The sequence below is a fragment of the Rousettus aegyptiacus genome, unplaced genomic scaffold (assembly GCF_014176215.1).
Source record: "Rousettus aegyptiacus isolate mRouAeg1 unplaced genomic scaffold, mRouAeg1.p scaffold_m13_p_7, whole genome shotgun sequence".
Lineage (NCBI taxonomy): Eukaryota > Metazoa > Chordata > Mammalia > Chiroptera > Pteropodidae > Rousettus > Rousettus aegyptiacus.
Window position 1 is genome coordinate 106043549 of NW_023416310.1, and position 26595 is coordinate 106070143.

The window sequence follows — 26595 nt, forward strand, 5'->3', positions numbered from 1 at the left end:
TACTTCTGTGAACATTTGTGTACACATTTTTGTGTGGTAAATTTAATTTACATTTCATTTCTCTTAGATGTAATATAACTTGGAGTAGTTGGGTCATATGGTAACGCCAACGTTTAATCTTTTGAGGAAATGCCAGGCTGTTATTCCAAGGTGGCTATATTTTGTGTTTCCAACAGTAGTGTATGAGAGTTCTAATTTTCTAAATCTACCAAGGCTTGTTATTCTGTCATTTTGATTCTAGCCATCCTACTGGATGTGAAGTATTATTACCTCATTGTAGTTTTGAGTTTGATTTCCCCGTGTATTAGAAATTTGTATGTCTTTTTTGGAAAAATGTCTAAGTCCTTTTCCCATTTTTAAAGAATTGAGATATTTGTTTTTTTTTATTGTCAAGTTCTAATAGTTCCTTATATATTCTGATTAGAAATTTCTGATTAGCTACATGCTTTACAAATAGTCTCTCATTCTGTGAGTTGTTTTTATGTTTCCTTCATGATATTCTTTGAAGTACAAAAGATTTTAATTTTGCTAAGGTCAATTTGTCTGTTTTTTCTTTTGTTGCTTGTTCTTTTGCTATCATATCTAAGAAACTTTTGGCTGCTTTAAAATCAAAAACTTTTGCTTATGTTTTCTTCTAAGGGTTTCATAGTTTTAACTGTTACATTTAGGTCTCTGATCCACTTTGAGTTAATTTTTGTATATGTTATTAGTTAGGTAAGGATCCAACTTCATTCTTTTGCATGTTGGTAGACAGTTGTCCCAATTCCATTTATTGAAAAGACTATTCTTTTTTCTGTTGAGTGGTCTTGGCACCCTTGTTGAAAATCAGTTGTACAAAAATGTATTGCTTTAAATCTCTCTCTACTCTCAAGTGTGTTCTATTGATCTGTATGTCTATCCTTAATGCCAGTACCACAAAGTATTGGTTACTGTAGTAATATTGGAAGTTGGGATGGATAAATCCTCAACCTTTTTTTTTTTTTTCCATTTTCAAGATTGTTTTTGCTCTCTGGGCCCCTTGTTTTGCCATATGAGTTTTAGGACAAACCTATCAAATTTCCTAAAAAGGCAGCTGGATTTTGATAGGAATTGCATCGAATATTGTAGGTAAATTTAGGGAGAGCTGCCATTTAAAGAGTATTAAATCTATCAGGCCGTGAAATTTTAAAGGGAAATTTTCCCATTATTTAGGTCTTTTATTTTCTTTCAGTGATGTTTTGTAGTGTTCAATGTGTAAGTTTTTTTCACCTTGGTTAAATATATTCCTAGTTATTTTACTCTTTAATGCTATTGTAAATGGAATTTGCTTAATTTTGTTTTCAGATTGTTTATTGCTAGTGTATAGAAACATGATTGATTTTTGTAAAATTGATCTTACATCCTGCGACCTTGCTGAATTAATTTATTAGCTGTAATAGTTTTGTGTGTGTGTGCGAATACCTTAGATTTTTGTATGTAGAGTATCATGGCATCTGCGAATAGAGATAGTTTTCCTTTTTTCTTTGCAATCTAGATGCCTTTCTTTCTCCCTCCCTTCCAGCTATCTGTTCTGGCTAGAACCTCTAGAACAGTGTTAAATAGAAGCGGCAAGAGTAGACATTTTTCTTTTGTTCCTGACCTTAAGGAGGAAGTTTTGTGTTTCATGTCTAAGTATGTTCTTGGCCATATGTTTTTCACAGATAGAAATTAATAAAATTCCTTTCAATTTCTACTTTTAGAATGGTTATATCATAAACATGTGTTGGTTTTCCTGCATATATTGAGATGATCACGTGTTTTTTTCCTCTTTGTTCTATTATATTGATTAATTTTCGTATGTTGAACTTATGTTGCATAATGGGTAAATCCCCCTTGGTTTTGCATATAATTCTTTCCTTGTGTTTCTGGATTCTGTTTGCTGTTATTCGTTGAGGTTTTATCGGTCCGTTCTTCGCGCGCGTGTGCATGTGTGTGAGATACTGTCTGGTTTTGGTATTAGGGTGTACTGGTCTCATAGAATGAGTTGGGAACTGTTCTATTTTTTGGAAGAGTTTATGAAGAGAATAGTGTTAATATTTCATAAGTATTTGGTGGAATTCTCCAGTTAACTGTTGTAAGTCTGGTCTTTTCTTTGTTGGAAGTTTCCTGTTTATACTAATTTAGTCTCTTTGAAGACTTAAAGAATGTCTAAACAAATTTTCTATTCGTTTTTTTTTCCTGAAATTCTTATCGTGGTGAAGTATATTTAATGTAAGGTTTACTATTGTAACCATTTGTAAATGGACAGTTCACTGATATTAAATCCAGTCACATGTTGCATAATGGCGTTTTAGTTGATGACAGACCAAATATATGACGGTGGTATAGCTTAGGTATACAGTAGACTGTACCATTTAGGTTTGTATAAGCATACTCTATGATGTTGGCACAACAACAAAATCACCTAATAACACATTTCTCAGAGTGTATCCCTGTTAAGCAACATATGATACTACATTCATAATATTGTGCTACCATCACCACCATTCATCTTCTGATCTTTTTTCATCTTATAAAACTAAAACTCTCTACCCATTAAAAATAAATCCCCATTCTCCTCTACCTCTAGCCCCTGATGAGCTCTCTGTGATTTTGATTATTCAAAGAGGACTATAAGAGGAATCATACGGTATTTGGCTGTTACTGGCTTGTTTCAAGTAGTATAATGTCTTCAAAGTTCATCCACATTGTAGCATTACCTTCCTTTTGAGGGCTGAATAGTATTCCATTGTATACACATACCATATTTTGCTCATCTGTTCATCTCTTAATGTACACTTACATTGCTTCCACCTTTTAGCTATTGTGAACAATGCTGCTGTGGTCATGGATGTACAAATATCTCTTCAATATCCTGCTTTCAATTTTTTTTTTGGATATATACCAGAGGTGGAATTGCTGGACCATATGGTAATTTTCATTTTAATTATTTGAAGAATCACCATACTGTTATTCATAGTGGCTATACCATTTTTACCTTTTCACCAGCAGTGCACAGGGTTCCAAGTTCTCCACATCCTTATCAACATTTGTTATTTTCTGGGTATTTTTTTGTTTATTTTCTGGGTCTTTTTTGGTTTTGGTTTTGTTTTGTTTTTGAAAGTAACTATTCTAATAGGTTTGAGGTGGTGGTTTCTCACTATAGGTTTCATTTGCATTTCCCTGATTGTTAGTGATATTGAGCATCTTTCATATGTTTAGCCACCATTTTAATGTTTTCTTTGGAGAAATGACTATTGTAAAGTCCTTTGTACACTTTTAAATTAGGTTATTTTTTGTTGAATTTCAGGAGTTCTCTATGTATTTTAGATGTTAATCCCGTATCAGATATATGATTTGCAAATATTTTCTCCAAGTCTGTGGATGCCTTTTTACTTCGTTAAATACGCAAGATTTAAAAATTCTCTTGAAGTTTAGTTTGCCTAATTTTTCTATTGTTGCTTGTGCCTTTGGTGTTATGTCCAAAAAAACATTGCCAAATTTAGTGACATGACACTTTTGTCTTATATTTTCCTCTAAGAGTTTTATTGTTTGAAGCTTTACATTTAGGTCTGATCCATTTTGAGTTAATTCTTACATATGGTGTTAGGTAAGGATGGAACTTCATTCTTTTGCATGTAGATATCCAGTTTTTCCATTACCATTTGTTGAAAAGACTTTCTTTACCCTTTCGAATAGTCTTGGTACTTTGTAAATATGTTATTTGACCATATCTGCATGGGTTTATTTTCAGGCGTTCTATCCTGTTTCATTGGTTAATAAGTTTGTCTTTATGCTAGTAGCAAACTATTTTGATTACTGTAGATTTTAGTAAGTTTTGAAATCAGGAAATATAAATCTTTTAGTTTTTGTCTGTTTTAAAAATATTGCTTTGGCTATTCAGGGTCCCTTGGATTTCATGTGAATTTTAGGATGAGTGTCTGTTTCTGCAAAAAGTGTCGTGAGTATGATAGGGATTGTACTTTATGTAGTGGTGATATCTTAATATTAAATCTTACAATCCATAAACATGGAAGTGTTTCCATGTATTTGTGTTCTTTAATTTCTTTCAGCAATATTTTTTTAGTTTTATTGTATAAGTCTTTTACTTCTTTGGTTAAATCTTATGTATTTTATTCTTTTTGATGCTATTGTAAATGGAATTGTTTTCTTTATTGCCTTTTTGGATTGTTCATTGCTAATGTATAGAAATTCAGCTGATTTTTATGTATTGATTTTGTGTCTTCCTACTTTGCTGAATTTATATTCAATTTTTTTGTGTGTGGAATCTATGGTTTTCTACATATGAAAGCTACAAATACAGGTAATATTACTTCCTCCTTTCCAATTCAATTATCTTTTATTTCTTTTTCTCGTCTAGTTACTCTGGCTAGAACATCTAGTACTATGTTGAATAGAAGTGGAGAAAACAGTTGTTGCTGTGTACCTGATCATAGAGGGAAAGCTTTTCATTCTTTCACTATTAAACATGATGTTATTTGTGAGTTTTTCATATATGGCTTTTATTATGTTGAGGTAGGGTTTTTTTGTTCATAGTTTGTTGAATATATTTAATCATGAATGAGAGTAGAATTTTGTTAAATGCTTTTTCTGCACCAATGGCAATGACTATGTAAGTTTTAAACTTTTATTTTGTTAATGTAGTATATTTATCAGTTTTCATATTTTGAATAATTCTTGCGTTCTAGGAATAAATTCTACTTGGTCATGGTGCATTTTTTTTACTGAGATGTAATCAACATATAAAAATATATTAGTTTGAGATGTACAGAAAATAATTCAATACTTTTTACTAGTTTTAGGTCTGTTCATATATTCTCTTTCTGTTTTTAGTCTTGGTAGGTTTTGTGTTTTTAGGACTTAAGTCATTTTCATCTATTCAATTTGTTGGTATACAGTTGTTTATACTACTCTCTTATCCGTTTTATTTCTGTAGAATCAAAAGTAATGCCCCAGTTTTGTTTCTAATTTTAGTAATTTGAATTGACTTTTTTCTTAGTCCATCTAGCTAAAGGTTTATCAGTTTTGATGATCTTTTTAAAGAACTAACTTTCAGGGTTTTTTTTTTTCCTATTTTTGATTCCCTATTCTTAAATTTTCTTCTAATCTTTATTATTTATTTCCTTCTGCTTGTTTTGGGTGTAGTCTACTATTTTTTTTTCTAGTTTACTAAGGTGGAAGGTTAGAGTATTCGAGAAAGAGAGTTTTTAAAAATGTACATATCCGCAGCTATAAATGTTTATCTCAAATCTACTTTTGCTGAATTTCATAAGTTCTGGTGTGTTTTGTGTTCGTTTTCAGTGTAATTTCTAAATTTTTTGGTGAATTCTTCTTTTACTTGTTGGTTATTTAGGATTGTGTTGTTAAATTTCCTAAATTTCCTTGTCTTTTTTTATTTCTAATTTTATTCCATTGTGGTTAGAATATACTCTGTGTGATTTAAGTACTTTTAATTTTATTTACACTTTTTTTTAAATAGCCTAATGTATGGCCTATCATTGAGAATGTTTATGTGCTCTTGAGAAGAATTCATATTCTGCGGTTCTGTAGAATGTTCTTCAGATGTCTGTTAGGTCCAGTTGGTTTATAGTGCCGTTCAAGTCTTCTGTGTCCTTATTGATCTACTGTCTAGTTCTCCCCATTACTGAATGTGGGTTTCAAAGTCTCTATTATTATTTGTCTTTCTCTCCATTTATTTCTGTCAGTTATTGCTTCATGAATTTGGGAGTCTGGTTTCCTACATATATGTTTATAATTGTTACACTTTCCTGTTAAGTGGAATTCGGTCTTTGTCTCTAGTAACCATTTTGGCTTTAAGTATATTTTGTGTGATATTAGAGAAGAAGACAACTCCCTCTTTGTTACTGGTTCCAAGTTATTTCTTTCTGATACTTTTATTTTCTTGTAGACAACATATATATAGTTGGATCATTTTAAAATTTATTCTGCCAATTTTTCCCTTCAAATTGTAGTTTTAAGCCCATGTACATTTTATATAATTAGCGATAAGTAGGATTGATGTCTGTCATTTTGCTGTTTTGTTTTATGTCTCATATTTTGTTCTTCAACTCCTCTGTTATTGCCTTCTTTTGTGTTAAATTAGGTATTTTCTAGTGTAACATTTTAATTAACCTTGTCATCTCTTCCCCCAACTCCCCCCCCCCCCCCGCACCCCACCCCACACACTTACACCCTTTCTTAGTGGTTGCTCTGGTTAAGTGGTTAAGATTACAATTAACATTTTAATTTATTACAAATCTAGTTTGCAGTAATAACAAGTTAATTTCAATAGTATAAAACTTTGTTCCTCTGTAGCTTTATCCTTCTCTGTCATTTTATTGTCACACAAATTACATTTTTATATATTGTTTTCACATCAACACAGATTTATAATTATTGCTTTATGCAGTTTTCTTTAAAATCAGATATGAAAAACTTGTTATAAAACAAAATACATTTTACTGTCTTTTATAGTCACCTAATTTGTTACCTTTATGTTCTTTATTTCTTCATGTGGATTTGAGTCATTGCCCAGTGTCCTTTATTTTGGCCGAAGGCCTCCCTGTGGCATTTCTTGTAGGTAGATTTACTAAGGACTCCCCTTAAAATTAACTTGAAATATATGCTTAAGTGTTCTTTTAGTAAAGCATAGCACATTAGTCAATTTGGGGAATCAGCTAGGCAATAATTATTGAATATCTACTCTTTGCCAGGTACTGGGCTAAGTGTTAGACACAGAGGTAGTGTTGGAAGAGTCTCTTTTTTCTGTTAAGGCAACCATACTCTTTGAGGGCTAAGTGTTAGACACAGAGGTAGTGTTGGAAGAGTCTCTTTTTTCTGTTAAGGCAACCATACTCTTTGAGGTTTTGCTGTGGGCTTGGTGCTGTGTAGACTTAAGGAGAAGCTTTGCTATCATCAAATTATAATCAAAGTGCTTTGTAAACCATTTGACATACAAATATAATATCTGCATTATTTTATTTATGTGAAATATTTTTATAGTAAATGAACAGCAGTGTGAGTTTTATGTAATCCGTAGTTGTAAAATAGTGGAACTACTTATTTTTATCACAGGAATAAAGGAGTCACTTTTGACTAGGTAGGAAAAAGTTGAAATTTAAAGTCTATATAGTCTATATAGTATATATATGTCTATATAGTATAATTCTTTAGTATAACATTTAAAACTTGGTATTTTAAACCAAATTATTTTTTTTCTTTCTGGAGTTGATAGAAGCAGTGGCAGTGTTAACAAATGTTAAGAATATGATTTTTACTTGTTTATAAGCCAGAAGATGTATTTATAGTTGATCTTATTCTTAAAAATGAGCAGTTTCAACTGTGGAAAATAGATTTTAGATATCATTTAAATCATCTAAAGAGATAGATTTTTGTCTTGTATATTGTCATTGTCATCTTATGCAAGTATAATTTTATGGGAATTCTTAGTAACCAGGACAAAAACTGAGTCCTAGAGTGGCAGTAAGTTCTATGATTGTCGTCATGTAAAGTACTCGTGCTTTCCCCCACTCCTGTGGATCTTTATCTCAAGTCCAAATCATTGTATGTAGTTATTTTAGAAGCTATTGTTTGTTGTACCAATAGACAACAATAATATAGTCTTAAAATTCTAAGAGGATAGAGCCCAGTTAAGTGTTCCTACTACAATAAAATTTTTAAAATAAAGGAAAAAAGATACCATTGTACTATGATTTAGCTGTTTTTGAGTAGTTCACTTACCATTAAGTTTGGATATGCCTGAGAGGAGGGTATCAACATTCAAGGATTATCCACTCTGTGGTAACGTTAAATAACATGAAAATAGAACACAACTTAAATTTTATCTCCAAATCTGGAAATATTCCTGGACTACCTGGGTTTTTCTGTCTTAGAAATGCAATATAGGTCTGATTGGAACCTCTTGTTGGAAATTTAGTTAGTGAAAATACTCAAATCTCACATGTCTTTTGACCATAGCTTTTGACTCAAGAGCCACTTCTTATATTTGCAGAAATGTGTCAGTCCCTTAAAAATGGCAGTGACAAGCTCTTACAGGAGAGTAATGTGACATGTTACTGTCAGTAAGGAAAAAGAAATGGAGATTTTTGGATCAAATTGGTTTTTTAGGTTTGATTTAAACACAAAACAAACTCTGGCCATATTTTCTTGTAAATAAAATTAGGAAAATAGGGCAATGTAGTGAAAACACACACACACACACACACACACACACACACACACACACAGTCTTTAGAATGAATCAAATGTGGGTTTAAATCTCAGTCTTTCCAATTGTGGTTTAACTGTTTTGATACTGAGTTTCTTTGTTCATAGAATGGAGATAATGTTATTTCCTAATGTGAGGATTAAGCAAGGTAATGTTTGTGTGCTGTGTTTTTTTTTTGGATACCATAAAAAGTACCACAAAGTGGGTGGCTTAAACAACAGAAATTTAATTGTCTTACAGTTCTAAGGGTTGAAGTACAGTATCAAGTTGTCTGCAATAGTATTTTTTTTTCCCCCTGAGGGCTGTGAGAATCTGTTCCATGCCTCTCCTAGTGTCCGGTGGCCTCAGAATTTCTTTCTCTGTAGTTGGTAGTCTCCCTCTGTCTTCACATTATCTTCCCTCTATGCATGTCTGTCTCTGTGTCTGTGTCCAAGTTTCCCTTTTATAAGGACACGGTTATATTGGATTAGGGACCACCCTAATCGACCTCATCTTCATCATCTTTAAATACTCTATCTCCACATAAAAGTTACATTGACAGGTATGGTGGATATATCTTATGGGCAAGCACGGTCTGCCCCAATGGTATATATTAAAAGGCTTAGCTCCAGTGCATTTTTTCCAGCTGGTCATAGAAGGATATTAGGCAGAACTGTCTGAAGAATGCTATCCTGCCATTTTAAGCTCAGATGACATTTCTTCACTTTATTCTTCTCTGTTATTCCCCAGGTGTCTTGAAATCAGAAATTCATCTGCGTCTCTTGTTAAGCTTTGTATGTTAAGTGTTTAGTAAGTTAGTGTGCAGTTGAATTATGGGTTTAACAAGTTATTTGCTAGTCTTTCCAAGGTGAAATTTTGAACCTCTTATGAAGAGAAGAGTCATATTCTTTTTTTTCTCCCCTTATTTTTTTCTGTTTTTGTGTTTGGAACCCTTTCTTTGGTCTGGAATTCTTGTCTGTGTCTAACTTTTTAAATATAAAGGTCAGTTGGATTTGGATGTTGTTGTGCATTAATAATAATATTAATAATATGTATTTGTGTAGACATTTTTCCCCAGTGGGTTTGCATATATTGTTTTATATGGTCATCATGGTAAATGAATCAAGATAGTGATGAGAAAATTATTTTGGGTTTGTGAAAATTGTCACCCATGATGCCATTAATTTCATGAAACTTTTATTTGTGTTTCTTAATGACTTTAAAATCGTGATTACAGTTTCAGCATAGTTTCTAAAGTGCAGTAACTATCTGCACTTTGTATATGCATATTTTATTGAGTTGTCAGCATAATTTGACAGGTCTCCTTGGATGTTAACTTTTTGTTTTCATAAATACTTGCCTTAAATATCTTTATATAATCTTTTACTTGTTTAGATGATTTCCTCTGAGTGAAAATATTAGTAGAATTAATAGTTATTTTTATAGTTTGTGTTAGGTATTTCCTGATTTTATGGGTTAGGAAATGTGAGCTGAATTAACTGGTTTGTTTAAGGTGACATAATTTGTGATAGAGTCAGAAGACTGTTCATTTATGCTTTGTCTAGTTGTGTGATTTTGGCTTTATCTGATACCAGAAATGTTCTTTCTCTGCTATTTATTGAAGGCATGTGTTTTATGGCTATACTTCCTGATGATATAATCATGTAGTAGTAGTAGTAGTAGTAGTAGTAGTAGTAGTAGTAGTAGTAGTAGTAGTAGTAGTATGAGGGGAAGATAGAACCAACAACATGTCATAGGTTGATTATGACCGAATTTGTTATAAAGCATATCATAATCATAGGGTTTTATTGTTATTGGATAATAAAGTAGTGGTTGAGAGTTTGGGATCGAGTGTTGGACTTCCCAGGTTTGAATCCTGGCTCTGTCACCTAACTAAACTACATGGTTATAAGCATATAGTAAAATAGGAATAGTATAGTATCTACTTTAAGAGGATTAAAGGAGAAACAGTGCCTCGCACATAGCCAACATCAAATAAATGCTAGTATATTTAGTCATTTAGGACTTGAATAAACAAGCTCATTTCGTATTTAGCAGTAATTGCAAAATAAATTAAGTGATAAAAAATTAAATTATATCACACATTTATGGGAAACTTACTTAAATTGTAGTTTTTAGTACAGGCAAATAAAAGGTTTGTTTTTCTATCCAGTCTTGGTATCTTGGTTTTAAACTTCTATAGACAGTTAGCTTTGAAGTGACGTTTTTTTTTCTGATAACTTACAAACCAATAACAGGCAAAAATGGCCCCTCAGACTTTAAAAATTTATTTGTATGATGAGATGTCATTTCTGTTTTATTTCCTAGTAATTCTATATACATGAAGAACTAATCATAATATTTTCCATAAGGGTATTCTGTGAGATTTAATTTAACTTCTATGTGAATGCAATCTTAAAGGTCGAATGGTAACTTATAAATCATTGAATTGAGCCCAATCCTTTGATATCCTTGAGTCTCAGGCATTATTCATTATTTTTATTTGAATGACTTCAGTCAATTGACTCAGCATATCCTCTTTGAATACTTACTCTGTGCCACGTCGATACTTTTTTAGGCATTAAGGAGGGAATATTGAGGAAGGAGCCCACCAGGTCTTTTTCAAGACTTGCCACTTATAGAAAATCTTAATAACATTTGTACATCCCCTTTGAATAAATGGAGTAGGTTGTTCTTTTTCAGATACCCTAGATTCTTCTTTTGGCTACTCAGAAATATCTCAGCACACTTGCAGCTCTTCTTGTGGTTCATCAGCTGAGAAGCTCATTTCTACTAAATACAAAGCTGTCTTCCTCTCAAGGGCAGGAGATCTGTACTGTGTTTGGGGTGTTAAAGGAATGGATATGGGTTTAGAGCTTAGATGGAGGCATTTGGCTTGCAAATCAATTAGGCATATTATTTTTGGAGAAAGATGCAGGTAGGGTCTCTGCACTGGACAAGTTCAAGGATCTTGATTCATATTGTATTCTGCATGAGCTATGTCCCTTGCACTTGTGCAGTGCGCTGTTCTGGAGTCAACCAGCCTGCCTCTCTTGTAAATATCCAAGTATTGACACTGCTAGAATCTAGCCTGTAGCTTTCAGAGTTATGTCATTTGAGCCATTTTTGTTAATTAATTACTAGAATTCCTGTTCGGGAAAGATGTAGAATATCACCTGCAGGAGGAACCCCAATCTCTCTCTCTCCCTCTCTCTCTCTCTCCCCCTCTCCCCCTCTCCCCCTCTCCCCCTCCCTCCCTCTCTCTTGACCTATAACATTGTACTGGGATCACAGTCTCTTGATATTGTTAAAATTACTTTTTATAATTTTCTCTTAACCCCCTAATGTGGTGTGATCCAAGGACTAAGGCAAAAATACCTTTTCCTTGGAATGATTCTGTTTATCTATTACTTCAGTTTTTAGCTCTTAATAAATCAAAAAAGCTTATTTATTTGCCTAGAATATAGATAATTACTTATAAAAACAAATATAAATTGAGAGCTACTTCTGTGTAAAGGGCTATGTTATGAACAATTAAGACAAAGTAATTTAGTTGTAATTGTTAAGCTGGAGTGTTTTTATCTAGAATTTTTTATCTGTTGCTTTCTTAAAGGGCTAGTGGGAAGATGGTATACTGTTTCAAAAGCTTTTGATTCTTATTGATGCCCCATGTTTTATCTATCTAAAGTGTCAGACCAAGAAAAAGTCTACGCCACTGAAGTATGAAGTTGGAGATCTCATCTGGGCAAAATTCAAGAGACGCCCATGGTGGCCCTGCAGGATTTGTTCTGATCCGTTGATTAACACACACTCAAAAATGAAAGGTAATACTTGAAGTTGATTCCACATGATAAAATACAGTTTGGAATTATAAACTTACAGTTGCCTTTAGTATAACCCAATTTTTGTTGCCCTTAGTAATAATCCATTTTTACCTTTGAGCATTTCATGAACAAGTTGTTATTAATGTATTTATCTTTTTGGGTTTTTAAAAATGTTTGTTTTATTTTACTCTATAGTTTAAAAATTCTCAATTATTTTATCTGTAGATGCCAGGGAAATGTTAAACATATTACTCAAGGTTTACATTGTCTAGAGTCATTTTTCAATATCAGTTTTCTATATCAGTCTTCGAGTTGCTATTGTTTTTGTTACTTTAGAAGCTGAAGCAGGTATAAAAAAATGCTTATGTTGTTTTGAATTCTAAAATCTTGATTGAGAATATTATCATTAGTTACAGTAGTTGGTTTCTTATTTGCTTGTTCTGTTTAAATCTTAGGTGTCTTATCTTTAAATCTCAGGTGTCTTATCTTTTAAAAGATAGGGGCTAAAACTTGATCTTGAACTCCTTTTTTTCTATTTAAGATGGTTTGTGATTTTACTGTAGTTTTACTATATGGATTTTAGTTTTTGAATGGCTCATATACACACAAGATTTAAAAAATCAACTTATTACCTCCTTTTCTCTGGTTTGCCCCATTCTTTAGTGTTCCTTTCAAAGACTAACCAGTTATTATTGTTTCTTTCTAGAGTTTCTTTATGTAAATCTACATGTACATTCTCATCTCCCTACCCCTTTTATTTTAACATAAAAGTAGTGTATCGTACATTCTGTAGTTGCTTTTTTTACTTCTTGGAGATTTTTCCATATTAGTGCATTGAAAACTTGCTCTTCGGAAAATTTTTTTTATTGCTGCATAGTTTTTCACTATTTAAATGTGCTATACTTTATATAACCATTTCTCTGTTGATAGATGTTTAGATTCTTTTTAATCTTGTGTTGTAAAGACAATATATACATACACATATACATGCGTGTAATTATATACATACATACATGAATTTATGTGCTCACACAAACTACTATCAGAATAACTGTGTGTGTGTGTATATATGTATATATATACACACACATACAGAATTATCTATAAGATGATTTACCAAAAATAGGATTGCTGAATTTATTTTATATTTTGAATATTGACTGTTGAGTTGCCCTCTAGAGGCCTTTATAGCTCACTTTTTAAAAAGTAATATCCTTTGTGGTCTATTTGGACATTTAAATTTAGAAAATTATTTTAGTTCTTTCACTTTACCTCCTAGCCCTATATGGGACTGCTGGTTTCTTACTCATTGTAGTGTTCTTTATGAATACTAGTTGGATTCATGCTATTTATTTGACAAATACTAAGTATACTGTATAGGTCTATGATAGGTATTGGGATCCAGTAATGAGGAAAACATCAGTCTTTCTTACCCTCATGTATAGAGTTCAATTAAAGAGACATAACACCAGCAAATAATCAAATAGGAAAAATATTGGTTTATAATCAGTGATATAGCAGGGCTGCCAAACCCTTGAGTTTAAGTGTGGAGGTATTCAAGGCCAGTATTACTAGTAAAGCTATGTTTGATCTGATACCAAAAGGATTAGTAGGAATTAACTAGGGAAGAAAGAGAAGATGGTTCCAGGCACAGAAAATATCTGCTCCACTTCTGAGAAGGCTGCAGCCCGTAAAGTGGTGGAAAGTGACACAATATGAGGCTGGGGGAGTAGATATGAGTTATGATTATGCAACATCTTGTAGATTTCATTTAAAAGTTTGTATTTTTTCCTGAGGACAGTGGGTTACCATTAATGGGCTATGAGCAGAGGGTGATGTGATCTGATCTGTGCTTTTTTAAAGTTCACTGACTACAATGTAGAAAATGGCACAGATATATCAGAAAGGATAGTTTAGAGGGTCATTGTGGTAATATGATGCAATGAAAGTGGTGAAAATAGGTAAAGTCTACATGGTTTGGTAATGGATGGATAATAGGGAGTGAGGGGAGAGTGAAGTCCTAAGGTTTCTAGCTCCCCGATTTCTATATCTCAAGATGGCTCCCGTTTAACTTAACCATTACATAGTCGGAAAAAGTGGCTTTTGAGGAAGCCAGCATTTGAGGTCTGTATGAGACTGAGCTTGCAAAAGAGTTGAGAAAGAAATAAAGCTGGAAGAAGAAACCAGGAGAATGTGGTATTGGTGATTAGAGCCTTTTTAGGAAGGTGTGGTTGATCTGGTTGAACATTGCTTAGGGGTCGAATAGTGTCCAACAGGTGTAAGAAGGTAGAGATCGTTAGTAACCTTTTTTTGATCTTATAATTGTAGCTGAATTTGGCTTAGGCTGATTTGAGGGGATGGAGACAAAGGCAGGGAAGTGAAGATAGTACAGCAAGAGAGATATATGGATGGGGTCCTGAAGGATTTTTAAAATTGGGAAAGATCATGCAGTTAGTGCTGATGAGAAGAGCTTTGGAGATAGGGAGAGGCTGAGGAGAGGAGTGTAAGGGATCAAAAATGAGAGTAACCTAGGATTTCTCAGGGCTGGGAGGTAGATGGGATTCATATCACAGGGAGGAATTAGCCTTGATGGGAGAAATAGCAGTGAGGAGCGGTATGCCCTTCTAGTGTTAGGGTACAGCCTTCTAGTGGTGCTGTGACAGAGGAGGTATACTTGAGAATTCCTGTCTGGCCTGTTTCCAAATCTAGAATGTGGTCACATCAGAGAGCAAGTGCCCTTACTAGCAGGAAGAGACATGGTTTTGGGGGCTATAAAAGGTTAAAACTTAAATTCAAGAAAGCTTCCCAGAAAGGCTGACTTCATATAGCTTCCTACTGGAGAAATGATGAAACATGTTAAAATGGGTCTCTTTATTTCATATTACTTTTTCCATTTTCTTTTTGCATTTTACGTTTTTTCATTTTTATTTTTTCCCTATAGTTTATGGCAAGCTGTAGTCAGCCAAGTTCTGAAAACCTTAATTAATACTCTTAGTAGTTAATTCTTCATTTTTCTTTGAATGTACTCCTTTTCCTGTTCCTATCCTTTGTAATACATACCTGGTAGCAGGAATTTTGGATAGGTATCAAAGCAATCCTGCTTCTTACTACACTGAAACTGTGACTACTGTTACTGTCTGACTCTTTTATAGCAGTGTAAGTTATCAGTGCAAAAATTAAAAATAGTGCTGTGTTCATATTATTGAGATTATTTGTGTTGTTCCCTTAGTGAAGCCAAATATTTCAAATGGTGTTAGAAAACTCAGACTTTTATAAAATTATTTTTTGTCTTGTTCATTTTTTAAAATCATTACTTATATACAGCGCATATAATTTAAAATGTCAACTTGAGCAAATTCTTCAAAACTTATTAGGGAAGTAGTCTACTGTTACTATGCTGCTCCCTCTAACCACCTTTAACTATTTTAGCTGGATCTTTTGCTATTGAATTCCATATCTCAAAATTCCATACTTCTGGATTATAGAAGTTGTGGACCAATTATTTTTCATCATTGCATTTTGAGCTCTGTCTCCCACCTTACCTCTGGCACCCTTCTGTCTTCTCTATTGTATTTTTGGTTAGAAGTTCAGTTCTTATGTTGACGGTATACACAGCTTGGCCATGTAGTGTATTGTGCTTGCTTTGTCCTCACAAATTCTTTTTTTCTTGCAGAGGGTGGGTGGGTGTATGTTGGTGAGGGAGAGGATTTTTAGTATTCTATGTATTTATTACTACATAGTAAAACCCTCCTGGTTCTTATTTTCTCCACATGATCTGATACATCGATAATCTGTCATTTTCATCATCCTGAAGAAATCTCACCTAGAACCTGTGTGTTCCTTCCGTCTACACTAGTTGTTTTTTGTGCCTGCTGAACAGCTGTCATCTTGGGGATCCCCTTCAACTCTTGTCTTGTGTTGGATTCCATGTCTTCTTTGTTTTTGGTTTACTAATTTTGAATGTAAAGCATGTCTTTCAGTAGTTTCCTGTGAAAGGGAGTGTGGGAGGTAAATTTTTTGAGACTTTGCATTATTTGAATATATTTTTATTCTTTTTCTACACTTGTTTGATAGTTTGGCTGGCATAAAATACTAGGCTGGAAATCATTTTTGTTCAGAATTTTGACAGCATCGCTCCATTGTTTACTAGTTTCTAGAGTTGCTATTAAATCTGAAATTATTTTGATTTTTGATCTTGTGTATGATTTTTTGTTCCTTTCTGAAAGCTCGTAGACTCTTTGTTCATACACTTCACAAGACTATACCTGGCTATGAGTCTGTTTTCATCCATTGTAGTGGGTACTTTGTAGGCTCTTTTGATCTATAAATTTAGTATCTTTAGTTCTGGGACATTTTCTTGAATTATTTAATTGATTATTTCCTTCTCTTTTTTTATTCTCTGTACAACTCTTACCAGATGTTGACTTTCCTGCATTGGATTTCATAATTTTTTCATCTTCCCCCGCCTCTTGAAACCTTTTTTGATTTTTACATTTCCGTTGTTATATTTTTAATTTTCAAGAATTTCTTTTGTTTCATGCATCTCATTTTATTAGTGCAATATCCTCTTTTTCTGAGGATATTGGTGATAGCTTTTGTGAAATTTTCTCCTTTGTACAGAGTCTGTCTCAGGTTTTGTTTTTTTCTTCACTGTTCCATTGTTCTCTATTTTTATGTTTGAGGCTTTCCTCAGATCTGTGTTCAAGAGTGAGGACTTGAGCATATGGGCACTTCTGAATGTTTAGAGGCTGTCAACCTTTAATTTCCTTATAGGGTGATCCCCTCCCCCTCCCAATCTCTACCTTCTCCATTTTTCTGTTGGCTTAGTGAGATTCCTCAGAGAAAATTCTTTAGTCTCCTACCTAGAGAATAAAGATCTGGTTTCTTGTGTTCTGGGAGCTCATTGCAGGGAAGACAACTGGGTGTTTTTAGCATTCAGTTCACTCATTCTCTCTGTTTTTTGGTAGTTATACTCCTTGACTGTGCTTGGTGTTCCTCATTCTAGAGACCTTTCTGTTTTACTCCATCTAGTACAAAAACCTCTGGTCTTCTGTGGAAAAAGGGATGAGGCAATGATCTGGTGATTGGGAGTGAAGGAGAAAATTTAGGTATTCTGTGCTACTTGACAGCTTTCAACCAATCCTCTATTTTATTCTCCTAAACTTCAGAGGTACCCGGTATTCACAGTTCCTGGGCCTTTAGAATGATGCATGGTATGTACACAGTTGGTTCTTGGCTTTGCTGCCTAATGATTTAAGATTTGGCATTCTTGGATCTATTAGATACGATAATACTTATCCATGTGCTTCCCAGCTTCTAAAACTGTATAGCTTACTTGCACAGCTACACTGTAATTTCCAGTTAGCTTTCCTCTCTTGTTCTCTCTGTCCATAATGGATTTATGTCTTGAAAATCTCTTTATTGTAGTTTTAGTAGAGATTAACTTCATCTTGACCTGAAAATACTCTTCATCTTAACCTGGAAATACTCTTCATCTTGAACAGACTTTGAGTCCGTTTTGTTTTAGATATTTCTATACTTCTAGGGTACCCTTCACAAAGCAACCTGGGGGTAAATCAGATTACTTCTAACTTTTCTCAAGGCCGGCCTATCATTCAACTCTATTTGGTTTAACTTATCACCATCTGACTTCCAGCTTCCCCACACTTTTGTTGTTTCTTTCTCTATACTTTGTCTTTTGTATTTGTTCCTTTTATAAACTGCTTTTTGATTTGTCTTTTAAAAAAATCTTGCAGATTTTGTTCTTTTAATTCACTTTTGTACTGCTTTGGTTTAGGTTCTAGTCATGTCATGTGTACACTGTTTTGGTAATCTCTGGTCTACTAAGTCTCTTCTCTGTTTCAGAGCCTATGATTCCACAGTTCGGATGAGCCTCCTCATTCCCAACATTATAATGTTCAAGCTTTTAACATGGCATCCAGCCTGTTTTAGGTCTGGCCATTGCTTACCAGCTTAGTTACCTTTTCTTCTACTTCATGATTTAGTATTCTGAACTACTTGTAGTTCTAGCTGTTTCTTTGTTTTATCATTCATCCTTTGAGGGTTCTGAGCCCTCATACTGGAATTCTCTCCTTAATAAGCAGTTTACTTTTTTTTTAATTGAAGAAATGATTTAAATTTTTTTTTTTACCCTTCATCTACCTTCCAAGCAGTTTATTTTTAAAACTTATGCTGAGGTATCCCAATTGTCCTTCAGTTGATGTTTTCCACTTCTTAGTGCTATTTTTTGAAAGTGGATGTTTGCTATTAGAATTAACATGCTTTTACCATAATCTGTTTCTACATCTCTTACCCACCAGGCAGTGAGTTCTTTTCTGTCTTTTCTATACATCTGGCACATCATAAGTGTTCAATCTGTGTTAGTTGAATTTACTTATTTATGGGAGAATTATTTACTTCTCAAATGGACTTTAAGGAAAACCTCTAAGTAGGTACATAAATATCTTACCAGTTTTAATCCCCCATTATAGGTGGTTTCTATTGAAGGATATAATTTAGTAGGTAGTCCGAGGAGTTCATTTTTTTCCCACAGTTTGTAAAATGGACTAAAAATAAAGGTTAGTCAGGTTGTAATTTTATTATTTATATTTTTACAGAAAAACAGCTATTTCAACTAAAGTTTGTGAGAGCTGCTCATAGAGACTTTTCCTTCTTTGGTTTTATAGCTTTGAAATTAGCATTTAAAAAGAAACTTCTATTGGAATATACTTGATATTTTGGCTTCTTTTCCACTTACTGTTAAGACAGGAGTTTTGAAAGTATTCATAACTTTTTACACTTGTTCTAAAGATCAGTTTATAAATCTTCTCTTTTTTTTTTTCATTCTGAAGGAAGTAGGCTTTTCTCATTTTTAAAAAGTTCTTTAGATTCTTTTTTGTGTTTTTGAAACAATATGAATCTTGTTAGGTAATTACATGAGTGTCAAAATGAATTTTTCTCTAAGATGATTTCCTTCTCTAGAACGAGACAAATTATTTAACCTTTTGTGGCCCTGATTATATTTCTTTTGTGACTTTTTTACCGGTATGAAAAATGCTGAGTATATGGGTGCAACATAAACTACATAAATTTGGACAACCAAGAAAACTGTAAATAAATAGCTAGATTTCTTTTTGTTTTGATTGCTGTTGGGATTTCCTTTTTCTTTTTATACTTTATGTATTTTGAAATTTCAAGTTCTACTTTTCTACGAAGCCACTGTTTTATTCTGAATTTGCTCTCTCTGAAGTCATCGGACTTATTGTATCTATAAAATGGAAATCATACTACTTATTTCTTAGTGTTGGTTGTTTAAAAATATACAGCTTATCACCAAACCAAACCATTGAGTTCTTTCATAAATGCTTAAGGATTTTTTTTGCCACATTAATTGAATATTTAAAGATTTCCTTCTATCTGACCCACCTGAGAATATCTTGTTCTGCAGATTTTTTAGCTTGTCGATTGAATGATTGATTTGGTAAACAGGCTTCTTTGGCATCAGTGGTGTGGCTGTTTGCTTGATGATGAACAGTCATCTTTTTAAAGTACTGACACTGGTTCTTATCCTTATATAGTTTCCAACCGGAGGCCCTATCGACAGTACTATGTGGAAGCTTTTGGAGACCCTTCTGAGAGAGCCTGGGTGGCTGGAAAAGCAATTGTCATGTTCGAAGGCAGACACCAATTTGAAGAGCTACCTGTCCTTAGAAGAAGAGGGAAGCAAAAAGAAAAAGGATATAGGCATAAGGTAACAATGACAAAAACCTCTCAAGTGATCTACTTGGGGATGGGCAAGGGAAAGGCAAGGAAGAAATATTTTAATTTTGAAATATAAATAATTTCTTTTAGTAGTAGGATATTTGTGAGAAAATAGGTAGAAAGCAAGATATTTTTGCTGGCCTTCCAAATATTTATACTCAATTTTTTGAGAAATGATTTCAGCTCATTTTTGCCATGTCACTTAGATGTGACAATCATCTTTGGTTATATCTCATATTAGAAGAGAATGATCATCAAAATGAAAGGTTCTACTTTTCACTCTGAATTAATTATTTCTCTTAAAAATGAGAAAAGTAAAGCTTTAAACATTTTTGTTTTGTTCGTTTTGGTTTTGTGTATGGTTGTTAATGCTTAAGGTTGCAGTTTCAAACCTGGTTATGTTTTAATAAAGAACATTATGTTTTTGTTTTGTATTATTGATATTTTGTGTTAAAGTTGGCCAAGTAAAATTTTGACTTATTTCTTTGAATATTGCTTTATAGTCAATATTCAGTAGTTACTCTTAGATTGGTGTTTTATACTTCTCTGTGTATAAATACTTCTAACCTATTTATAAAAGTCATAATTAGTATAATCAGAGTTAGTATGCAGTCTCTGCTATTTTTAATTTGAGTTCTGTGAGGACCAGTGTCTTCAACTGTAAAACTAGTGTGTAATAATATGTTCCTTGTAAAACTGTTATGTAGATCAGAAATAATTATAAATATCTAATATGTCATAAGGTTGATGCTCTAAAACAATTAGAGTATGTCCTGTTGTTAGGGTGAAGGAAGGTAATAACTACATTGTTTATATTATTTTGGGTGGTGGAGAGGTGTCAGAGTTTTTGTGTCAAGCCTTTGCTTTGTAGACTGACTAACTTTCTTCTCTGAGAATTTCATTAGAGCTTTCAGGTTCTGGAAAATTGATTTGCTCTGGTCACAGTCATGAGAATTAATGGATGTGCATTTATATGTAACATAAACCCAAGTGGTCAGTTTATTGTTTTACAAGAGAAGGCTACTTGGCTAATGACATGAATTTTTACATGTTTAGCAGAACATCCCTTTCACAAGTATTAAAGTATTTGTGAACACTAAGTGATAGTTAGAGCCTTAATTAATATCTATTGTATGAAGCCAAGAAGGGAAATAAGAGTCTGGAAAATTAGATATGTTTCACAGAGCCTCAGTGTTCTCGTGCTGTGAGGAATCAAGAAAAGAGTGCATGTAATTTGTTATACTCAAGGTGTTTTGGTGTCTCTGGACTACATGATTAAGCTCTGGAGACTGGTTATAATCCAGATGGTATGTAACATGTGTAGAAGAATCTTCATTAGCTAAGGGCCTATTGATAACCTGAGGTTTAAATTTCAGGACTCCTAGGGTAGGTGTACCCACTCTTCTGTACTTGTTTTTTTTATATTCATCCTCTTTAGCCTTTTGCTTTCTCTTTTATACTGCTGAGCAAGTACTTGGCCTTCATAAGTCAGGAAGAAAATAAGTCCTATTTAAAGTGTGGAGAGGTAAGTAGGAAGGGTCTAGTTATTCTTTCAGTTAGTAATATCACATTGATTAGTAATGTAATGTAGTCTAAGTTATAGTCTACTCCTTTGTGCTTATAAAGGAAGGGAGAATGGAGGATGCATGAAATCATTCTTTCCTCTGATGAAATCAGACTTAGTGGTAATTTAATGTTGAGAAATCCCCACTAGTTAAGCCTTGGGTGAGCTGTGGGTGCTAGTTCCTATATTCCTGTGAGTGAGTTTAGTTCCTGTGATTTCTTGAAAAGCTGATTTGTTAGATGTGCATTGATCATCTCTCTATTTCCCCCTCTCCTTTGTTTGATTAGTGACAGTCTTTTTCTCCTTTAAATTTAAGGTTCCTCAGAAAATTTTGAGTAAATGGGAAGCCAGTGTTGGTCTTGCTGAACAGTATGATGTTCCCAAAGGGTCAAAGAACCGAAAATGTGTTACCAGTTCGATCAAATTGGACAGTGAGGAGGATATGCCATTTGAAGACTGTACAAATGATCCTGAATCAGAACATGACCTGTTGCTTAATGGCTGCTTGAAATCTCTGGCTTTTGACTCTGAACATTCTGCAGATGAGAAGGAAAAGCCTTGTGCTAAGTCTCGAGCCAGAAAGAGCACTGATAATCCAAAAAGAACTTGTGTGAAAAAGGGCCACATGCAATTCGAAGCACATAAGGAAGAACGGAGGGGAAAGATTCCAGAGAACCTTGGCATAAACTTTATTTCTGGGGATATATCTGATAAGCAGGCGTCTAATGAACTTTCCAGGATAGCAAACAGCCTTACTGGGGCCAGCACTGCCCCGGGAAGTTACCTGTTTTCTTCTTGTGCAAAAAACACTGCAAAGAAAGAGTTTGAGACTTCAAATTGTGACTCTTTACTGGGCTTGTCTGAGGGTGCCTTGATTTCTAAACGTTCTGGGGAGAAAAAGAAACTCCAGCGAAGTCTGGTGTGCAGTTCAAAAGTGCAACTCTGCTATATTGGAGCAGGTGATGAAGAAAAACGAAGTGATTCCATCAGTATCTGTACCACTTCTGATGACGGAAGCAGTGATCTGGATCCCATAGATCACAGTTCAGAGTCTGATAACAGTGTCCTTGAAATTACAGATGCTTTTGATAGAACAGGGAACATGTTGTCTGTGCAGAAAAATGAAAAGGTAAAGTATTCTAGGTATCCTGCTGCAAACACTAAGGTAAAAGCAAAGCAGAAGTCCCTTATTACTAACTCACATACAGACCACTTAACAGATTGTACTAAGACAGCAGAGTCTGGAACTGAGACATCTCAGGTTAATCTCTCTGATTTTAAAGTGTCCACTCTTCTTCGCAAACCCCAGTCGGATTTTAGAAATGATGGTTTCTCTCCAAAATTCAACACCCCATCAAACATTTCCAGTGAGAACTCATTATTAAAGGGTGGGGCTACGAATCAAGCTCTCTTACATTCGAAAAGCAAACAGCCCAAGATCCGAAAAATAACATACAAACATAAAGAAAATCCAGTTCTAGTAGAACCTCCAGTTACAAATGAGGACTGCAGTTTGAAATGCTGTTCTTCGGATACCAAAGGCTCTCCTTTGGCCAGCATTTCCAAAAGTGGGAAAGTGGATGGGCTAAAACTACTGAGCAACATGCATGAGAAAACCAGGGATTCGAGTGACATAGAAACAGCAGTGGTGAAACACGTTCTGTCAGAGTTGAAGGAACTCTCTTACAGATCTTTAAGTGAAGATGTCAGTGACTCTGCAACATCAAAGCCATCAAAACCATTACTTTTTTCTTCTGCCGCTAGTCAGAATCATATACCTATTGAACCAGATTACAAGTTCAGTACATTGCTGATGATGTTGAAAGATATGCATGACAGTAAGACCAAGGAGCAACGGTTAATGACTGCTCAAAATTTGGTCTCCTATCGGAGTCCGGGTCTTGGGGACTGTTCTACCAGTAGTCCTGTAGGGGCTTCTAAGGTCTTGGTTTCAGGAGGCCTCACCCACAATTCAGAAAAAAACAGGGATGGCCTTCCAGATCCAGTTCGTCCTAGCCCCAGTGGGGGTGACTCTGCACTGGCTGGGGACTTGTCTGCCTCTCTGCCTGGCTTAGTGGCCGACAGAAGAGACCTCCCTGCTGCCAGCAAAAGTCGTTCAAACTGTGTTACTAGGCGCAACTGTGGGCGATCAAAGCCACCATCCAGATTGCGAGATGGTTTTTCAGGCCAGATGGCGAAGAACACAGTGAACCGGAAACCCTTAAAGACAGAGCGCAAGAGAAAACTGAGCCGGGTTCCAGCTGCGACTCCAGAGGCTGCCTCGCAGGGAGACAGAGGGGGTGGGGGTTCAGAGAATGGCTTCTCGAGAGGTGGGGCAAAAGACCTTAGTAAAGAAGAACCCCTTCAATTAACAGGCCCTTTAACAAGTGAGGACGGTGCCCATTTTTCTGATGTTCATTTTGACAACAAAGTTATCCAGTCTGACTCTGATAAGGTTTCTGAAAAAGTCCCCTCTTTTGAAAATAGAAAAGGCCCAGAGTTGGACTCTGAAATGAATAGTGAGAATGACGAACCCAATGGTGTAAATCAAGTGGTGCCTAAAAAACGGTGGCAGCGTTTAAACCAAAGGCGCACTAAACCTCGTAAGCGCACTAACAGATATAGGGAGAAAGAAAACTCTGAGGGTGCCTTTGGGGTCTTGCTTCCTGCTGACCCTGTAAAGAAGGGGGATGAGTTCCCAGAGCATAGACCTCCTCCTTCCATGAACATACTGGAGGATGTGGTGACAGATCCAAATCATGCCAGCCATTTAGATTCAGTTGGGCCACGATTGACTGTTTGTGATAAATCCAGTGCCAGCATTGAGGAGATGGAAAAGGAGCCAGGAATTCCCAGTTTGACTCCCCAGCCTAAGCTTCCTGAACCAGGTAAGGATTCCTGACTGTGATATGAAAGGGATTAGAGGAAATGATAATGACCACTCTGAAGTTGGTCTGTTTTAATGGAAGGGCTAAGTGTAAATTGGGAGGGAAGGATTATCACTTGAAGAAAGCTTTACAGAGAAAGGTCCGAATTTTGAGGACCAGGTTTCCATGTACTTTCAGAAATTGTTTCATCAGAAGCTTTTTTTTTTTCTCCTTTTGCTTTTAGTAAGTTTCAATAACATTTTTTGGGTTTCCTACCTTTTTAAATCTAGGAACTTTTGAGATCTCAGTAGTAGGTAATTGAGAAACTCTGAGCCTAAATAGATTTTATTGAATATTAGGCTTCCTTTGATGTCTTACATCATGGCTGGAATAGGTTTGAGAGTGAAGTACTGGGGTATCCTACCTTAGCAGAAGGAAAACAAGTCTTTCAGGATATTAATAAATACTGTATTGTTATTGAGGATAAAACTATTCTTAAACATAAGATTTCTCAAAGTTGCTTACCATAGTAGATTCTGTTTTCTAACAGCTTTATTGAGATATAATTTACATACCATAAAATACACCTTTTTAAAGTTCGTACTTCAGGGCTTTTAGTACATTCACAGACTTGTGCAACCATCAATATGATCAGTTTGAAACATTTGCATAACCCCAGAATGAAACTTTACACCCTTTATTAATCTCTCTTTATTTCTCCCCAATCTATAGATTTGCCTCTTCTGTATATTTCATAGAAATGGAATTATGTAATATTTGTGTTTGGTTCTTTTACATAGCATGTATCAATATTTTATTTTTATTGTGGTAAAAAACATTTAAACACATTTATTGTGTTAACAAATTTACTATCTGGACAAGTTTAAAGTGTACATTACAGTATTAACTATATGCATGTTGTTGTAAAGTCTCTAGAACTTTTTCATCTTGTCTGTCTGAAACTCATTACTCATTGAAAAATAACTCTGTTTCCTCATTTGCTCAGTCCTGGCAACCACCATTCTCTTTCTGTTTCTGCGAGTTTGATTACTCTAGATACCTCATACGAGTGGAATTGCAGTATCGGTCTTTTTTTGTGATTGGATTACTTTATTTTCTGTCATATGGCAGGATTTCTCTCATGAGACTGAATAAAAATCCATTGTATGTACATAACGCATTTTCTTGATCCACTCATCTGTCGGTGGATATTTAGGTTGCTTCTGTATCTTGGCTATTATGAATAATGCTGCAGTGAACATGAGTGTGCAAATATTTTTTGAGATAGTGTTTTCTATTCTTTCAGATTATACCCAGACATGGGATTGCTGGATCATATGATAATTCTATGTATAATTTTTTGAGTAAACCTTTATACTGTTATTCCATAGCTTCTTCACCATTTTACTGTTGAGTGCTTACGGATTCCAGTCTCTCCAATTTCTTTCCAATACTTGTTATTTTATTTTTTTTTTTTTGATAGTGGTCATCCTAACCAGGTGTTAAGTAATACCTCATTGTGGTTTTGATTTGGATTTCTGATAATTAGTGATGTTGAGCATCTTTTCATAAGCTTGTGGGCCATTTGTAGATCTTTGATTAAGAAATGTCTGTTCGTTCTTTGCCTATTTTAGAATAGGGTAGTTTTTTTGTTATTGAGTTGTAGGAGTACTTATCCAAGATAAGACTGCAAATATTTTCTTTGATTCTGCACATTTTTTTCACTGTTAAATTGTTTCCTTTGCTGTACAGAAAATTTTAAGTTTAATGTTGTCCAGTTTGTCTATTTTTGCTTTTGTTTTCTGTGCTTGTAGTGTCATATCAAAGGAATCATTGCTCACTCCAGTGTCATGAATCTTTTTCCCTATTTTTTCTTTTAGGAGTTTTACAGTCTCAGGTCTTAGATTTACGTATTTTATCTTTTTTATTAATTTTTGTATATGGTTTAAGACAATCATTTATCTTCACTTTTTTGCCTATGGGTATTTGCCTTCCTAATACTATAAGTTGTATTTTTTCTATTTCTGCAAAAAATAATAATAATAATAATAATAATGATGCCACTGGAATTTTGATGAGGATAGCAGTAAATCTGAAGATTGCTTTTGGGTAGTATGGACATTTTAACAATGTTAAGTCTTCTAATCAGTGAACATGGGATATCTTTCTGTGTATTAGTCTTTAATTTCAAGTTTATCATAAACTGTCATGTTAGCTGTGTGATTTTCACAGATGACCTTCATTATGTTTAGATACATTTCCTTTTCTTTCTAGGCCGTTGAGTGTTTTTACCAGAAAAAAGCGTTAAATTTTATCAGGGTTTTTCTGTATCAATGGAGATGATCAGATGATTTT

At 34.3% G+C, this 26595-nt stretch overlaps 1 protein-coding gene across 8 annotated transcripts in view; it reads left to right on the forward strand.

The window, feature by feature from the left end:
• Positions 1-26595, forward strand: part of NSD1 (nuclear receptor binding SET domain protein 1) — a 134783-nt gene that overhangs the window by 43676 nt on the left and 64512 nt on the right. For all 8 annotated transcript variants that reach the window (XM_016158287.2, XM_016158293.2, XM_016158286.2 and 5 more), the window contains 3 exons: positions 11913-12048; positions 19626-19798; positions 21690-24261. In XM_016158287.2, the coding sequence (XP_016013773.2) occupies positions 11913-12048; positions 19626-19798; positions 21690-24261 (2881 nt within the window). The remainder of the gene's footprint in view (positions 1-11912; positions 12049-19625; positions 19799-21689; positions 24262-26595) is intronic.